The sequence below is a fragment of the Larus michahellis genome, chromosome 14 (genome assembly GCF_964199755.1).
Source record: "Larus michahellis chromosome 14, bLarMic1.1, whole genome shotgun sequence".
Taxonomy (NCBI): Eukaryota; Metazoa; Chordata; class Aves; order Charadriiformes; family Laridae; genus Larus; species Larus michahellis.
The window spans coordinates 185,393-202,587 of NC_133909.1; the positions used below are offsets into that span (position 1 = coordinate 185,393).

The 17,195-nt window shown below is 43.6% G+C and overlaps 1 protein-coding gene across 8 annotated transcripts in view; it reads right to left on the reverse strand.

Moving 5' to 3' along the window:
* GAS7 (growth arrest specific 7) overlaps positions 1-17,195 on the reverse strand; it is a 109,183-nt gene that overhangs the window by 12,864 nt on the left and 79,124 nt on the right. For all 8 annotated transcript variants that reach the window (XM_074607418.1, XM_074607414.1, XM_074607417.1 and 5 more), the window contains 5 exons: positions 17,027-17,142; positions 11,257-11,331; positions 8,087-8,165; positions 3,412-3,540; positions 1,284-1,407 (listed from right to left, as the gene is read on the reverse strand). In XM_074607418.1, coding sequence (XP_074463519.1) covers positions 1,284-1,407; positions 3,412-3,540; positions 8,087-8,165; positions 11,257-11,331; positions 17,027-17,142 — 523 coding nt within the window. The remainder of the gene's footprint in view (positions 1-1,283; positions 1,408-3,411; positions 3,541-8,086; positions 8,166-11,256; positions 11,332-17,026; positions 17,143-17,195) is intronic.

Below are 17,195 nucleotides of genomic sequence, written 5' to 3' on the forward strand. Positions count from 1 at the left end.
CCTGAGTGAATCTGAGCCACTGAACGGCCAGCAACATGAAAGCCACGAAACACAGAACAGTCCACGGGAGCACAAAGCAACGCCACGTGTCAGTAACCCGGGGGATCACAGAAGGGCCCTGGTCTAGAGCTCTCGTGTCCTACCGTCCACCTGCAGCTGGCCTCATTTCAGAGCCAGATCACTACATACTGCCGCTGCGCACGTGGCAAGCACCCCAGCTGGGCTGCAGGCGAGCACTACCGGCGGGGATGGGGCAGGTCCTGCCCTGCCAGGCACCGTAACAGCGGCACAAAGCGGGGCAGAGCGACAGGGAGACTCACACCAGACTCTGGGTTACTCTGATCTGATTTTCAGCTCTCCCTCACTTTTCAATAAATACCCGTTGCAAACCATTCCTGAGGACCCAAGAGAACACAGAGAGGCTGTGAATTTGCAGACTGATAAAGAGCATCTCTTGTGGAGCCTCCTGTTACTAACACGTAGCTTTTGTTTCTCCTCAAATGGTTGTCTATACACATGGTCACACTGCAAACGACTCTCCTCAGTCTCCTCAAAACCCAGACAGGCTATGCTGAAGTTTTATAAGACTCAGAACTATGAAGGACCACTCTGCCAAGGAATGGACCCATGAAGAGATGAAATATGGAAGCCCTAGTTAAACCATATTTTCAGCAAAGGATCAGCTTTGCAGATCTCAAGAAAGACAGTTCCTGATGGATCCTGTAGAAGTGGTTTGAGCCTCCGTAAAACATGCATAAGTCATACCAAGTAGCTGCATCCTCAGTACAGTTTAGCACACACTACCATATCCTCATTTTAATTACTGAGTAGCAGTGGAAAAATGACAAAAAGTTCACTTTCAAGGAAAAAGACAGTAATAGGAAGCATAACAGGCACCCACATATTTGTAGGTGACTGTGATTTAGGAAAGAACCAAGATAGGAACTATGATGTAAGGAGGAAACATCTTCAGCTTTGAATGTGACTTTGAAAGTTTCACAAACATTCAGTTATTTCATCACGCTTTCACAAAACAAAAGGACAATTCACCCTCCTTTTACTGTTCTCACCCCAGTTACCAAAATTACCATTTTGTGACATCTGAGTTGGAAAACTGGGCTCGTTTCTTCAGGGGATTTCATACCAAACAGATTTGTAGCACGGTTCACTTTGTAGCAATATTAGAAAAACCAAGAAACACGTGGGTGGATGGCCAGTTGCACCCCATCTGGTTCCTCTTGTCCTGCGCTCGCCTCCCGCCACTGATGGACACAGGTACTCACCTGCCTGAGTGGACTTCCGTCTCGCCTTTTTAATTTCCTCTTCTGTCTTGTTGCTGAGCTTCACCTCTAGCTGCTGGGTTTTCATTTCCAGATCCTTCTGTCTCTCAGTCAAGGCTTTCCGGGCCTTGGAGTAATTAAAGAAGAGTCACATGTTTTAGAGGAAAAGAGCTGCCAGCTGCTTTCAGCCATCTATGACTCCTTCATACAAGTATCTGTAAGTAAGAAGTCAGGGACTCTGCATAAAACTGGGATTCAAGTTCTTAGGACACCATGTGGTATTCAAAGAAGTGTTCCACCACCATAGAGAAGTAGTCACCAACAAATCACAAAAGCATCTGAACTCTTCATAGGTTCTTAGAAAGGCACAGCACAAAAGGCATCACCAGACTTTCATATTTCTTAGTAACTTTCTCACTACTTCTGGAAGAAAGGGGAGATGGAGCCTCTTCCAAATGTCTTAATCAGCATCACCAAGATACCTCTTCTATTTGCGTTTCTTAGGATCTCAACTGTTGAAAGAATTTCAAGTATCTTACAGAATTTATTTTTAAGTACCTTCTGGATTCAATAAACACCTATCAGAAACTCTAGCAATAGGAACTTTTAAACTTATTTCAGAAAAACTAATTCAGGTTCATGATAACAGCAGTTCATACTGTAGAAATCAAGAACCTGAGACCTCATTAAAACTGATTATTAATTTTACTTCAACGTTCTTCAGGCTTTTAAAACATGATTTATCAGCATCATTACTGAGCTTCTACAGGCAAATTACTAAAATGTCTTAACAAATAAACGTTGTTACCATATACGCATGCTGCAACCTCATTTGCTGAGGTTGCCTAAACACATAAAATAAAAATAACTTGTCTCGCAGACTTGTTATAAAATAGGTCACATTTGTTCTTTATCCAGTTACAGTGTTAAAAACTGAATTTGGATGATTACATTTTGTTAGCACCTTGCAGTTTTCTACAGTCACACCAGCCTGCAAGTTACAATGCTCTTGAGGGATTACCTGAATTTTTTCAGTTTGCAGTTTTTAAGACCCTGTGCTTGGTTCGGCAGGTCGCAAGAGGGAGCTGCAAGAAAGCAATCTGGTGGGAAGCTGTGCGCTTCACCAGGCACACTGCAGACATGGCTTTTCCTTTTCTTTAGTCCTTGTTCTCAAGGCTATTCTAACTCGTTCTTTCCAATACCCCTACTGAGGACTGTGTGTCTGTGCAGATATGACTGTGAAGAACTCACCCTTTTGAAGAAAAACGCCTTCCCTGAGTATATACAGTCTAATAACCTTGTGTATCCTGCAACAATTCTGTCCCTGGGCAAACCTTCTCATGTGCACTCTGATCCTTAATGAAAGCCCAAAAAATCTGGGTTGACTAAACATGGCATGTTCCTTTCCGACTTACACCCAAGAGCAAACCGCATGAGGATACCATTTGGCATCAGCGTCGTGGCAGCCGAGGCATGGGCAACCCGTTTCCTGATAGCTGCTGACAAGAGAGCACTTTTTGTGGGTGTAACTCTCCCTAAAGCACAACTTCAGCCACCTACTGGATATTCAAGTTAAAACAGTCCCTGATACTAGTGTGCTGCTGCTGTTTGGATTTTTTCAGGTGAAGATGTTTGCCGTGAGGTGCAGAAAACAGGAATTGGGAGAGGGTTTGTGACTGGCCGTGCCGAGTTTGAGCTGCCTTCCTTAGCCATCTGCTTTTGGCCACTGCCCGAGAGGATACTGAGCCTCTGGCCTGACCCTGCTGCTATTCTAAGGCAAGGTTTTTTAAATTTTGAGGGCAATGCATTTGACTTCCAGATGCACGCAAGCAAGGAGTATTTTCATCAAATGCGTTAGAAATATGTTGTCCCAAGTTGGGAAGGGGAGCGCAAAACAAAAAGCCAGTTCAGCAGTAATGTGTTAGCCCTGCCTGCAGCCCCCAGTTTCCCAAATCTCAGCTAAGCAGCAAACCACGTCAGGGGCCTGGCAAAGTGTAACTAACAGCAGAAAGCACTCAGCAGAAATCTTTGTGGTTCTTTGCGGTAGAACAGAAACTTTTCAGAGGGCAGCTGCTTTTCTGTCCAAACCAGCACTCTCTCATAAACACTCCAGTTTGTCCTCTGCTCCCACCTTTTCAACAGCTGCATAGCGGCTGGCCAGATGCTTCCGTAAGTCTGCAATATGGTGGTCACACTTCTTCATGTCTTTCTTAAAGTTCTCTCTGAAGTTAAGGAGGGGCTTCTCTACCTCGCTCTGAAGCTGGTAATGAAACAAAGGAAGAAATGGCAATAATGAGAAGCCGGGCAGTAATTCCTAGCTCTTCTGCTGAGCAGAGCTCAGGACAGAGAGGAAACAATAAATATACTGCAGTCAAAGGCAATGTCATACAGCAACACCACTCTTCCTGAAGAGAACTCCGAGTGAAGCTACTGTAAACCTCAGCTCTTCACAGGACAGCTCTATTAAGGCAATATTCACTGAAGGGAGCAAAAGGACAGAAATCTTGTCTTCCTTTTTCCCGTTAAATCGTATCTCTCCTCTTACACGTAAGATCCAATGGCAGGCAATGGCCAGAGCTCTTCTTGAGGTGCTCTAATTCTGGCCTAACTGATGCAACTTGCTTAAAAAGAAGTACACAAACTAAAGCCACTAACCCTGACTGCAGTAAGGTGAGTCAGCAGACCGTGGTGACAAGTCTGCACTTCTTGTATAGTGAAGAGGCCCAGTAAGGGCACAATTTATTTATTTCTGACAAGTATGAGGGAGCCTAAAGAGAAGCCTGAGTATTTAGATAAAAATCTTTAAGAAGGGGCAAGAAACCACTGAAATTAACTCAGTAGAGATCCATCAAGATTGCACACGCGATTTCTCTCTCACAAGCAGGACCTGACAGTTGGTAATACACAACCCTGGTAGAGTTTGTACCATATTGCTCTTTGGCCCTCTGACAGACAGTTTTGGTATCTAGGGAATGTGCTCTGAAGGCATAGATATGTCACCTCCCCAGAAGCAACCAAATACTTCTTTTCTGTTGTCCCTCCTGTGAGGATGCTGGAAGCCGTCAATGCAGGTGAGTTGGATCCATAATCACCTAACATGGCCCACAGTGGAGCAGTATCAGAGAGTCCCTGAAAGCAAGTATTTTCAGTTTTCCTCCAGTGCTATTTTAATGGAGAAGGAAACTTCATCCAAGCTCAGTACAATCTTTAAATGGAGAGAGGCTACAAAGACAGTCAAGGCCCTACAGCACACATCCAAGAGAGGTTAAACAAACCCAAGGCAGAGCTTGTTTAGGCAAATGAAGACTGGCACCATGATGATCCAATATGGCCTACAGCTATCTGACGATCAGGTACAAAGGTAACAAAGCCAAATTCTTCTTTGTAGGGCCAGGCAATGTCACAACAGATAACTGAGCTTTGGGAGGTTTGGCTTGAATGTAATAAAAAAAATAAATAAATTTAAAAAAAAATCACCAGAACGGTAGCTGGGCACTGGAACGGGTTGACCAGAGAGGTCATGAAATCTCTGTCCTTAGAGATATTCAAGGCTCCGCTAGACAAAGATGTAGCTGACTTGATCCACTGGGGGTGATAGTCCTACTCTGACTGGGGGGGTTGGACTAGAAAATTATGGACAACATTTTTATGATAGTCTCATCAGGATGGCCCCAGGCAAGCTAATAAAGACCTGTTCACAACTCTGTGGTTGCGCATGGTTACACAAGCTCTCTCAAGAACCGAGGTACAAACCGATACCTGTGCCAGGAGCATTGTCAATGCTCAACGAAACAAGAACTGGAACAGAAAGAAGTTCAGGATGGCTTCAGTGAACTACAGAGGCAATATATTACAATTGATAGAGATGTCTGTGTCCTATTGAGTCTGAAGTAGCTAAATAACCTACGTGCCCCTCAGACTGCTCTATTAATAAAAGGATTAACCTGGGTAAACTACTCAACATGAGTCAATCATCCTCAGTGGAAGAAGTGGCAACCTGACACACATGACATAAGCAGACTTTGCTGTGAAAACCCTTATAAAAATCCCCAGGGCCAGGGACACACTGAACAGGAGGCCATTCACTGGTAGTTCCACTTGCCTAATAGAAAGCAAAGGTATTTGTTTATTTCACATGCTTTATAACAGGATGGGAAATTCTGAGATCCTCATAAAGATGGGAAACGCATCACCAGGAGGCTCAAAATGCAAACAAGGCAACTGCCTTCTCCAGTTTTGTGTTCGGGGAATCAAAGAGGTGGACTTCTCAGTGAAGGCAGTCATACTTTCTCAGCATCATTATCCTGCTTGAACTTCTGTCTTGCCATATGGTACCAGAGGTACCATAAGCTATCAAAATAGAATCACATGTGAATGTCCCAGGCTTTTAAATGTTGCACTATAGCAGGCCATATTTATTCTTTTATCTTTTTTTCTTTTTTTCCTAGAAGATCTTGCTAAAAGACTTTCAAATACATGCAACAGATGAAAAAAACTAAACTACTTTCCCAAGATAAAGAGATTTTAAACAGCAGTGTATACAGACAACTCTGATACCCATCACTGAATGGGTGAGATGTGACAAGGGACTTGAGATCTCAAGAAGTTTACTCAAATAACTTATGAGGTATAGGACAGAGACCCTGTATCTCTGCACCAGTATGGTAGAGACTTTGGCAGAAAGACAGAGGCATAGGGTTAATCATAGTATAAGATGATGGAGAAACTACACAGCTGAGTTATCAGAAACCACACTTCAGAAATTCCTCTGATTTCACAAGTACTTATTTTTTGCTTGGCTCCATCAGCACCCTTTCCAGAATGGCTCGTAACACATCATCATATCCACGCTAGCCCACCACGACTTCAACTAGTGTAACACCTGTGTACCTTCTCTTCCAGCAGAATTCACCTCCTGGAGCTCAGTGAGGGACAATCAGATCGCTGGAGAAGAGGTTCAGTGCCATGGTGGCCTTCTTGAAGGATTCCTCGTGTGCATGTATCTACAGCTGCCATGCCAGTCTGTACAGGCATTAGTAGTGTAACTATTTATGTTCCAAGTGCCGCAAGAGTGCTGTCACCTTCTCTGATCTGTTCATGACCCCCAGTGTAACAGTGCCGTGATGGACTGTCACGGAAGTTGTTCAATGTCTTCATGGCTGGTATTTATGTCTGAATACTCTTGGTGTGCTCTGCACTGCACTGACTGCTTGTGCCGCTACTGACCAGTTTCATTTGACTATCAACGAGACATATAATCACCGCTTCTAAGAATAACTTCCCTGAAAGTAATAGCAATAATCGATATATTTAAAAACACATTCTGTTAATAAAAGAAAGCTGGAACTAGGAACTCCCAAAGCAGGTATGGAACAGTGGGGAGAGTTCAGAGAATGTTACAGGAGTTTCTGTGCAGGGTTTAAGGAAAAGCAAAATAATGAAAGAGCCCCTATATATCACCTGCCTACACGCACACACCGCTCCAGGGCACATTTCTTCATCTTGGAAAACAATACAGGAGGACAAGAGGGAGCAAAAACTATTTTACTAATTACAGCTCTGAAATAGAAGTTTGAAGCAGAGCAGTGGGTTACCACGGCAGCGGCTGGTTGCCTGAGTAACCTCTGCATAATCGCTTACAAACAGTGCGGAGCTATAATTTTCCTCCAGAACATGGCTGTTGTGCTGAGATATTTGCCACTGTGTTGAACTTGATCACCCACAGAGGTTAAAATAATGTTAACAGGATGCAAGAGTATGTCACATGTGGTGGAAAAAAACCAGATAAATACCATAATTTGTACAAGAAATCTCCTTGGGAATCACTAGAGATAACATCAAGAAATAAGATGAAGTTCCCAGTCCGCTTTTCAAAAAGGCTAATGATACAAAGAAGTCAGAGCCTTGGTTCTCTTCCTTCCAGACAGATACAGCAGATACTTGTTGAGAAGCCAAATATTATTTTTTATTTCTTCCTCTACAGAAGTAATCTGTACAAGCTCTAGGTAAATTTACTTGAACAGGCTGGAACTTAGAGTCCTAGGTGAATAACCTCTAGAATCAGTTTTCCTTCCTTTTTATGAAAAGTTCAGGCTAGATGTGTTTTAACTTTCTTATCGGGTAGATTAAATAAACTATGATTTTGGCAGGAAGAATGGACAGGGTTTCAATACCTCTCAATACGAGAGAGATATCGAGGTGCTGGAGCGAGCACAGAGGAGGGCAACGAAGCTGGTGAAGGGCCTAGAGAATAAATCTGATGAAGAGCGATTGAAGGAGCAGGGACTGTTTAGTCTGAGGAAGAGGAGACTGAGGGGAGACCTCATCACTTTCTATAACTACTTGAAAGGACATTGTAGAGAGGTTGGTGCTGGTCTCTTCTCACAGGTAATTAGCGATAGAACAAGTGGGAACGGCTTCAAGCTGCAACAGGGTAGGTTTAGGCTGGACATTAGGAACAAATTCTTCCCAGAAAGAGTGGTCAGACACTGGAATAGGCTGCCCAGGGAGGTGGTGGAGTCACCATCCCTGAATGTGTTTAATTGACGTTCAGATGTGGTGTTGGGGGATATGGTGTAAGGGAGAACTTTGTAGAGTGGAGATGATGGTCGGACTCGATGATCCCAAGGGTCTTTTCCAACCTCAATGATTCTACGATTCTGTGATTCTAATAAGTTTGTTCACCAACTTATTAATTCCTCTAAATTCGTACCATATGCAAGTGTACTTTCTCCACTAACAAGCACTGAAGGGAGATTCACGTCAATTACAGGGCAAAAATCTTTGCAGAAGGAAGAACTATTTACCTTAGAAGAAAATTTGAGATGAACCTCTGCTTCGTCAGCTAGACTCTTCTTTAGCTGAGCCCAAGCCTCTCCCAACGTGCTGAAAGAATACAGAGCGACAACGATCAATGCCCAGTCTTCTGCACATCCTCCCAGCGGGATATGTCAATCAGATATGATACAGTGCTTTTTACCACATCTTGCTCAGAAAAATCACGGAACAGTGATAGCAGAAATCCGAGAAGATAACCGATCTCTGTAACCAAGGCAGAATTATATTGGCACTATACGCAGATCTTTGAAAACACTGTTCACAACAACCTCTAGTTATAGAGATGCCACAGTATCCATAAGCAAGATACTTCAGTCCCATAACAATTTTTCTCTTCTAATCCTTAAAATAAATCTTCATCAATGCAGTCTTCCATTGCCTCTTCTACTTTACACTGTACTTTTGGCGAACGGATTATTCTACTTCTCCTCAGAGAAGCTTTTCAGTATTTGAAAATTACTCCATCCTCAAAACTACACCGTCTCCCAGCAGAGGTCTTCCAGTTGCTAAACTGGTAACAGATTATTTCATATCAGACACTCTTTCTTCCACATATCTCAGTGTAGTTGCTTTTTTAGACAACAGCGTGAAGTTGTTGATGAATAAGCTTGTGATTCACTACAGGCAGATCCTCTCCCACAAACTGTTATGTAACTGTATCTTTCACGTCCTGTGAAAGTATAAAACCTGATACTTTGTCCTCATTGAAATGCATCTTAGTTTTTTTCAGTAATTTCTCTACTTTTAACAAAATAATTCTGACCCGCAGTCTTTTTCTTCAAATTGTACGTACCATCCCTCCTAGCTTTGTCTCATCTCTGATGACAGCAAACCCGTTATTTATTCTATCACAGGTCACCAGCACATTGAAAAAAATCTGGACTCGGGACAAACGAACCTTATGGGATCTCACCCCATAGCTACTTTCTGCACTTTATTTTTTTGTAAGAAGTGGGCATGATTTCTTACGTAGTTTTGCACCTCAGGCTTTATTTAGGCCACATTTCTCTTGCTTGTTGCAAGAACCTCCCATTGCAAAAAGCTGTATTAAATGAAGAGCTACGATGCTGACTTCTGTTATTCCATCCCTGGAGGAATTTAGGTTGGTTTGACATTGTGTGTTCTGTATGCATCCACAATAACTGCTCATCACTTTAGTTCTCCGCTAAGCGCTTCTAGAAAGCTTGATGGTTTATTCTACCACTTTGCAGAGGTTAAATAAAACTGAGTGATTTACAATTTTCTGGCTCCTTCTCTCCCCCTCCACCTTTTCAAATAGTTCTATTTGCCCCTTCCTGATAGCCTGAAAAATTACCTGTCATCTGCAATTTCAAAATAATGACCTGGAATCTCTGATGTTGCTCCAATGAGTTGAGTTGTCAAGTACGGTGTTCATCACAGCTAAACGACCTGAGACCTAAATGTTCCCAACTCTTCTCCTTCCCTAGACCCTGAGGTCCCCTCCCACTGTCCAGTTCTCACTGGCACTAAATATTTTATCTAATCTATTTACATAAAGAAGGCATTTCAGCCTGCTAAGCATATTCTGCATCTCTTACCCAGCTACAATGACTTAAATGACCGTGTGTTTTATCACCTTCTGTGTACGTGCAGCAGCACTGTACTCACAGCAACTTGGACAGAACCATTCCGATACCACAAATCAGTCCCATCTCGACACCCTCATGTCCCACTCGCATAACATGATCGTGGGTCCTCTTAACCACCAGCAGAGGGCAGAGGACCCTGGAGGGGACAGCCGATACTTTGCGTCAATTCCACAGACTGCTGGACAGCAAAGCTGGAAAATGCTCTTTGGAGTATGAAACCAGCAGTGGTAACTGGTGTGTTCACAGACCAGCTCACGGGGTGCCCTGACTCACACCTTCTCAGGAACAAGAGGAAGACCATAGCAAATGCTTACTTTGACTTCGATAGGTTGCAGTCCTACTTTTGGCTGCACCAAATCCTCCTGTTGGCTGTTCTTCCTCCCTCACTTTTTTAAACGGAATTTTTCCCTTTCCTGGGCCTCACCAATTCCCAGGATCCTCTCACTATCCTCTTCCTGGCCCTATCCAGTTTGGCTACCACAGCACCAGGATGAGAAATTCCAGCAGGACCTCCTTCCTTTCCCTCACTTTGGCACCCTTCCAGGCAGAGCACCACCGGCAGTGTTCCTAGCTCCCTTCACTCTGCTCCGTGTCCCCTTCAGTTCCCTACTTCAACATTTTTTATGCTTCTTTCCTCATTCCTTCTCATTTCCTCTACTCTCCCCTAGTTTCCTCCACCTTCATTTTTCCAGGCATTCCCCCGTTCGCCTACCGGTGGTAGAAGAAAGTGGGAGGAGGATGTGGAAGAAAGTGGTTTTAGCTTTGCTAGCAGCAAAGCTTTCCAGGGGAAAGAGGAACAGAAATCATCATTGATGCAGGTGCTTACAGAGCTGCAATTTCTGTCCTTGCCTGCTGAAAGCTGAGCAAACACCTTGTGGAGCTTCACTACCAGTAGAAACACACTGTGTTGGAACTAGGGTGAGGACAGTCATTTCCAACCTCGGCTTCCAGTGCTTAGAGGGTTTCTGTCTTTGCATTACTACTGATTAATTGCAATCCAGTCTGAAGTGCATTGCCTAATACCTTCCTAACTTCCAAAGTGTGAACATGTTGCATATAAGGGACAACCTGTTGCTTTTCTTGGAGGGCCAGGCCCATGATGAGAAGACATCCTCCCTCTATCTGTGCTGCTCCAATTCTACTGGCCTGATCTTCTGGATCTACTTTCAGCAGTATATGTTCCATATATTCTTCCATATTCAAAGTAATTTAGTATTTATACATGCTAATCCCTAAAGGAACTAGCGCTGGCTGGAACAAGGACAGCATAAACACACTATTGGAAATAACACACATATTTTATACACATATTCCTAAAAATTTACCATGAAGGTCTTCAAAAGAAAAATACTCCAAAGCAATTCTATCTTCCCTAACACACCCTTGGGGTGCTTCCCTAACACTCTCAGGGTGCTAAGCTAAATAAACCTCTACTCAACGGGAGAGCTCAGGAAAAATACCTGTACCTGTATGGGAGGAATGCCTTTTATGTTAAAATGCCTTCTGAAAATGCACAGAGACACACTTACCCTTCTTCCTGAGCAGCCAACGAATTCTGAGACAGTTTGGACAGGTTCTTAGCATATTCCTCCTCAATCTTTATCCTACACTCACACACAAACACATAGGGAAAATAAAAAGACAGTGATAAATAAGCTTTAAGGCAGAATCCCACACACATAATTTAAAGAAATTCTCTGCATTTTAACAGATCTTGCCACAGGAATTTTCCTTTCAGTCTCCAGGGCTTGGCAGCACCAGTTTCAGGATCCATCGCTCCCCTCCATATGCTAAAAATGCAGCGGCAAGAGCAGGGATATATGCAGGACAGCATGTGCGATAAAATTAGAAGAAAAAGCTACAGTTCTGGAGAGCAAATAACAAGGACAAAGTGTTTCTACTGTGCAGCATGGACTGTCTGCAAAACTGGGCTCACTTGAGAAGCAAGTGTTTCAGTCTGCTGCTAAACATGAGGCCGCACATCCTTGAAGCAAAGATGAAGGAATGCAGCGATACACGCGAAACCCAAATGAGGTTTGGGGTGCCGGACCTTTCCTAGTGACACTGAATGCTTCCTGCTCCCCGTTACAGGTGACAAAGCTGGTGAAGATATGGCAGGGGCTTCTGTCCCTGACACATGGTGGTGCAGCCCCTGCCCTTCGCCCACCCCACCGACTGCCCTGTCCGCCTCTCTGTTCACTCAACAGCACCATGCCAGGAACAGGATCTGAGCTTGCCAGTGTGGGGGTGCAGCAGAGGGAAGCTGTTGGCACACAACCACTACGGGAATCGCTGCAGGGAGAAGAACAAGGGCAGCTGCAGAGCAAGGGGACAAGGGTAAATACTGATTGCGCAGCGGGGAGGGAAGGAGCAACTGTTGGTTCAGAGGTGACGTGCATCATGCCTGCAACCCACTTCTGTCTCCCCTGAGTTCTCCTAGCAAAACACTTGCAAAGTATTCATGATCCCAACTAGGGCAAACGACTGGCTATTCGCTAGTTTTCAAACCAGCTTGCTCAATAGAGCTTCTCTGGGAGAGAGATGAGTGGCACCTAGGTGGAGCAACTCCTGATTCTGTGCTAACTATGTACAAGCAGGGGAAAATACTGGTTTCAAATCCATTTCCTTCCAGTGAGAAGACAAAAAGTAGGATATTTTTGGCACACCTACCTGCAGTAGCTAGTTGAGCAAGCGCTGTTAAGCATGGCACATTTGAGACAAAAGGGGTCCCTTGAGCCTTGCTAAGAGCAGTCGGATGTTCTGGGCTACTGAAAATACGATCTGGATGTCACTGTGGGATGCAGCTGGCTGAGGCCCAAGGTGATACCCAGCTTGCTACGGCACAGTACCTCGCCGGCGTAGGGGTCCTCTTCTTCCCCCTCCCAGGAGAAGAAAAACCAGCCACCTCCCCACGCCTGCTGCAGCAAGACGACCAAATACAGCCGTCGGGCACCAAAGGCTACACTATGGTTAGGACCTCACTATGAAAAGGGCTTTATCCAGGCACGTTTCACCTGACCCACTTTAAACACCTACTTTAGGATGAGGCTAATCTTGTCTCCGAAGTGACAATTTCTGTGGACTGGAAAGGGAGCATATATCAACTATAATAAAGATGCAAATGTCTAAACGTAGCTTATATAAATACCTAAGTGTCCAGCCCAGAGCCAGGGCTCACTGCTTTTGCCTCAGTTACCAGGAGTTCCCAACCAAAGCTCTAGTCTACGTCCTTCACAATGCAACTTTCTTCCTGCTGGATTTTGGCTTAAGGATGCCTTTGAGTGATTTACTTGGGGATGCTAGATGTGCAAAGGTGCTAGCTGGTCTGCTGACTGTTCTAAGCTGCCCATACAGACAGACCCTCACAGAATCCATGTCTTGGTCCTTCATCTCACAAGCAGAGATAACCCTCTTCCATCACAAAGGCTGGCTGCGAAAATAATGAATTTAAAATCCCGTGAAGTTCTTCCTTCATACTGCTGTACCTGGGCAAGCATTGAACACAACAAGACAAAAGGAAGCCACATAATTTTCACGATCACAAATAAGACACACTATGTCTGCTGCCATCAGCGCCTGCCCTAAGCGTGGCACCCTACATACAAAGCCATTGGGAGTGCTCCTCACCGGTCCCAGCCTTGTCCCAGGCTCTGGGATTTCAAATGTCGCTTGTACCGCAGGTGGACTGCACTACTAATAGGGCAGACCGGCTGGCAAGGAGGAATAACAATAAAAAATAACAATAAAAAGGTGAATTGTTCATTGCTTAAGAGCCCCATTTACAAGACATAAATTGTTCCACCCCAGTCTGGCGTCCTGTTGCCATCTGTGGCCAAAACACCTTGAACACTTCAAAAGAGGCTAAAAACCAAGATGAAGATATACCTCAAAAAGGGAAAAAAATATGCCTCGTGGCCTTGGCCGATATAAACACCCTGCAAACTCTGGATTGTGGTGACTATGAAACACCAATGCACCAGTACACAGTACTCCTGAGCCTCGTGAGCCTACCTCCAAAAATCCACACGATTGTTTCGTAATTACTCCAGCTTCACACCAAAACCCCTAAGTTTCTTGCTTCCACTAACTTCTTTGAAAACTTTCAGAATTTCACTCCCTGTGTAGTCAGAAGCATTACAGATTATAAGTGCATTTTGACCCATACTGTCTTGACGTTATTAGTTCTTGTTGCTCTTTGGATGCTTATTTTCTGCTCTCTTATGCCCTTTTTTTGAAATAAAGTATTTTGTGTGCCCACACTCAAATAGTTTCAGTCACACCATGTTACAATGGATAAAAAAAACTAGAGAGCCACAAAGGGAGGCAAAGATGATCTGATGTGACTACCATGCATGAAGAAACTAAATAGATTAAGACAACGTGGGGAACAGAGAAAAGGTGATAGAAGATATCTGACAGAGATCTACACAACCGTCACTGTGTGAACACAGTGACTATCAGTCATTTTACACTGTTTCTCCAGATTAGGAGGCAACAATGAAATTATCAAACAACAGAAGCATAATTATTTTTCCTGTAGTTCATAAAATGCATAAGTCTTCTACAGATTGTTGCGATGCTCAAAAATGTAAAAAGGCTCAAAAGGATTAGACAAAAAGTAGAAGATGTTTACAAGTACCTGCCAAACGTGGCAGACCTAAGGCAAACTCTGGCCCTGGAAATCCCCAGACTTCTGATTATTGGAAGCTGGGAGGGCAGAGACCCTCACGCTCTTTTCCTCTTACACACCCAGTACTGCCATGGTCAGATTAAAGTCAACAGGCTAGACAGACCTCCATCAGACTCACTACAGCCATCCTCCTGCTTGCATTTCTTTTCATAATCTGCTATTTACTTTAAATTGTCTAAGCATAGCCCAGCTCAATTAAAAATGAGTGGCCAATAGCCTAAGACAGTGTTCCTTCGCTAATAAAAACACTACTTATACTCCAAGAGACTGATACTATTCAGGGCATCTGCAGATTTTCTTGGCCATTTTGCAGTACTTACTTGAATGCCAATGCTAAACCATATTTTCATTTTTGATTTAAAGTAATTCTTTCTGTCTTTCACACCCACACCCCTGATCGTTCAGTTCAGACCTTTTCCTCCCTTTCTTGAGGTCTGTCTTATTGAAATTCAAAGTCTGTATTATAACCCTACCTTTGTCAACAAGAACTGAATAAACATCTAATTGGTCAAAGTATTTAAAAGTAACTCCTCTAAAAGCATCGACTTGATAAACTAAGTTTCAGTTAGCATTGCCTCTCATTGGTTATTTGATCAAGAAATCTCGTTAGGGCGTCTGATCCCAGCTTCCTATTTAAAGCTATTTTTATTAGCTGCCCAAACCTCACCTCCAGAACACTGGTTGTACAGATGGAGAGAATTTTTCTGGACATGAAAGCCCCTAGTTAAATATGGTCTCATATTCCTTGAGCCACCTGATGGTCATCGTGAAAATCTTATCAGTGCTTTTTCCCTCTTAGCTGTGAATGTAAAGGTTCCCCTGATGGCCTGAGCTTTGTTTCCATGAGTAACCTCCCGAGATCAACACCGTCCCCTTCCTTTTCCACACAGAGCAATCCTGAATAGTTTGTTCCAAACAGAAGAAAAATATATTCACCTTTTTATAACTCCCATCTAGATCCTCTTTACATTCAATTCCACACCTTCTTTGTTACAGCACACAGTGATTTTTTTCTGTCTTTGCTTCTATAACATGCCTACTTCTTCCTCTACTGATGACACAAACATGTCTCTTCCCAGTGTCAGAGCAGCTCTCTCCTCGCCCTCTCTCATTTCATGCCAGCTTTCCCTCTTGAATGGTCCTTTCTTTGTCAAAAGAACTGTCAAATTTCATTATATATTACTTTCTTTGGAGCAGCTTTCCTCCTCTTTTCCCTGGCCAAGGCTATCACAATTCTGCTTGCCTTCTCCTCATCTTCTATCGTAGCAAGTTTATTTCTCAACTGTGTTTTTTCTTTGGCAGCTGGTCCTTTCTTCTACCTGGATCCTCTGGTGACATGTCACATTTTTCATGGATCACAGAGGCAACTGTCTCTTGGGCTGTCTTACATCGAAGGCATTAGGCTTCGATGGATGCTAGGATGCCGGGATGCTAGGCACACGGGGATGCTAGGCACTCTGAACCTCCTGTATCAGACCATCTTTACTGCCTGTGTTGCACTTTGCATTTCTCCACTGCTGCCACATCCCGAACACAAAAAAAAAAAAAAAAAAAAAGATGAGAGGGAGAAAGAAAACAAACCACAAATGAAATCAACTATCTGCAAGTTCTGCCCAATCGAGCTGCCCCCCAAATGCCAACACAGGTGCCTGTTTGTTGCCCTGTTTATTGCTTCTACCACTACTGATTTACATCACCACAGCCATGCTGTGTCCGCCGCAGGAAGGCAGTAACAATTCAGAAGCAAGCACACCGACATAGACGCAGTAACAGAGAAGAGCAGCTCCTTCAACTGGTGCAATTGCGTCCAGGAAAGAACATCCATCGGTGTGCTCTGCCCTCCTCCTGGGAGCAAACACTGCTTGCTCCCTATGGGCTGTTCTCAAGTTTTGAGAGACATTCTCAAGATGATCTACACTGGCTTGGACACATGACAAGCGATTTCAAATAACAGTGACACTACTTCTGAGTAATGATGTCACGTCATCTCCTGTACGTGGTTGAACTATCTCTATCAACTGCTTGTTTGGTGCTCAGTGCACTTCCCATGTCAGCAGAGCAACAGACCATTAATAGCATTCTGGCATTTTCTGGTAGCTTATCTGCCAGAGGTAGATACCTGCCTTTATGATGTGGGGCTCACTCTAAATATCTGCATGTGTAGTTTAGCTCCCTAATCAGCTTAAGTCCCATGTGATGTCTTTTTACATCTTCCTCTAGGAAACGGTGCACATGCTCCATGTGAACAAATTGCTTCACTATTTTTCAGACAAAATAATTCCATTCTAAGTATCATCTCTGCTCTGTTTTTTCCACGTCCATGTTTTCTTCTTGAATCTGCAGCTTAAAACCTTCTTGGTTCCCTCTATCTAAACAGACAGCCTGTGTGCAGTCCAACTGAGACCGGCACAGCAGGAGAGACGAGTGAGAGCTGGAGAAGACTGGAGAGCGTGGATGGGCATTAAAGAAATATTAAATGTTCTTTAAGAATTGGTAGCATTTCTTTTACGCAGTTTAACCTACGTCATTAATGTACCAAAGGAATATCTAAATTATGAAAAAAAATATATTTCCATAAATAGTTAATTTGATAGCAAAGTGCTAATTACCTTTCTCGAACAAACTCTGCCATTTCTTTCTGCATTTGTTTCCCTTTCAGTTGCTTTTGAAGAAGAATTTCAAATCCCGACACTGTATTGTTCCCTTGCGAATCCTTCTTGTCAGCCTGAAAGGAAAAAGGAAGTTCAACAAAAAGAGATGGGGATCAAAACCACAGAC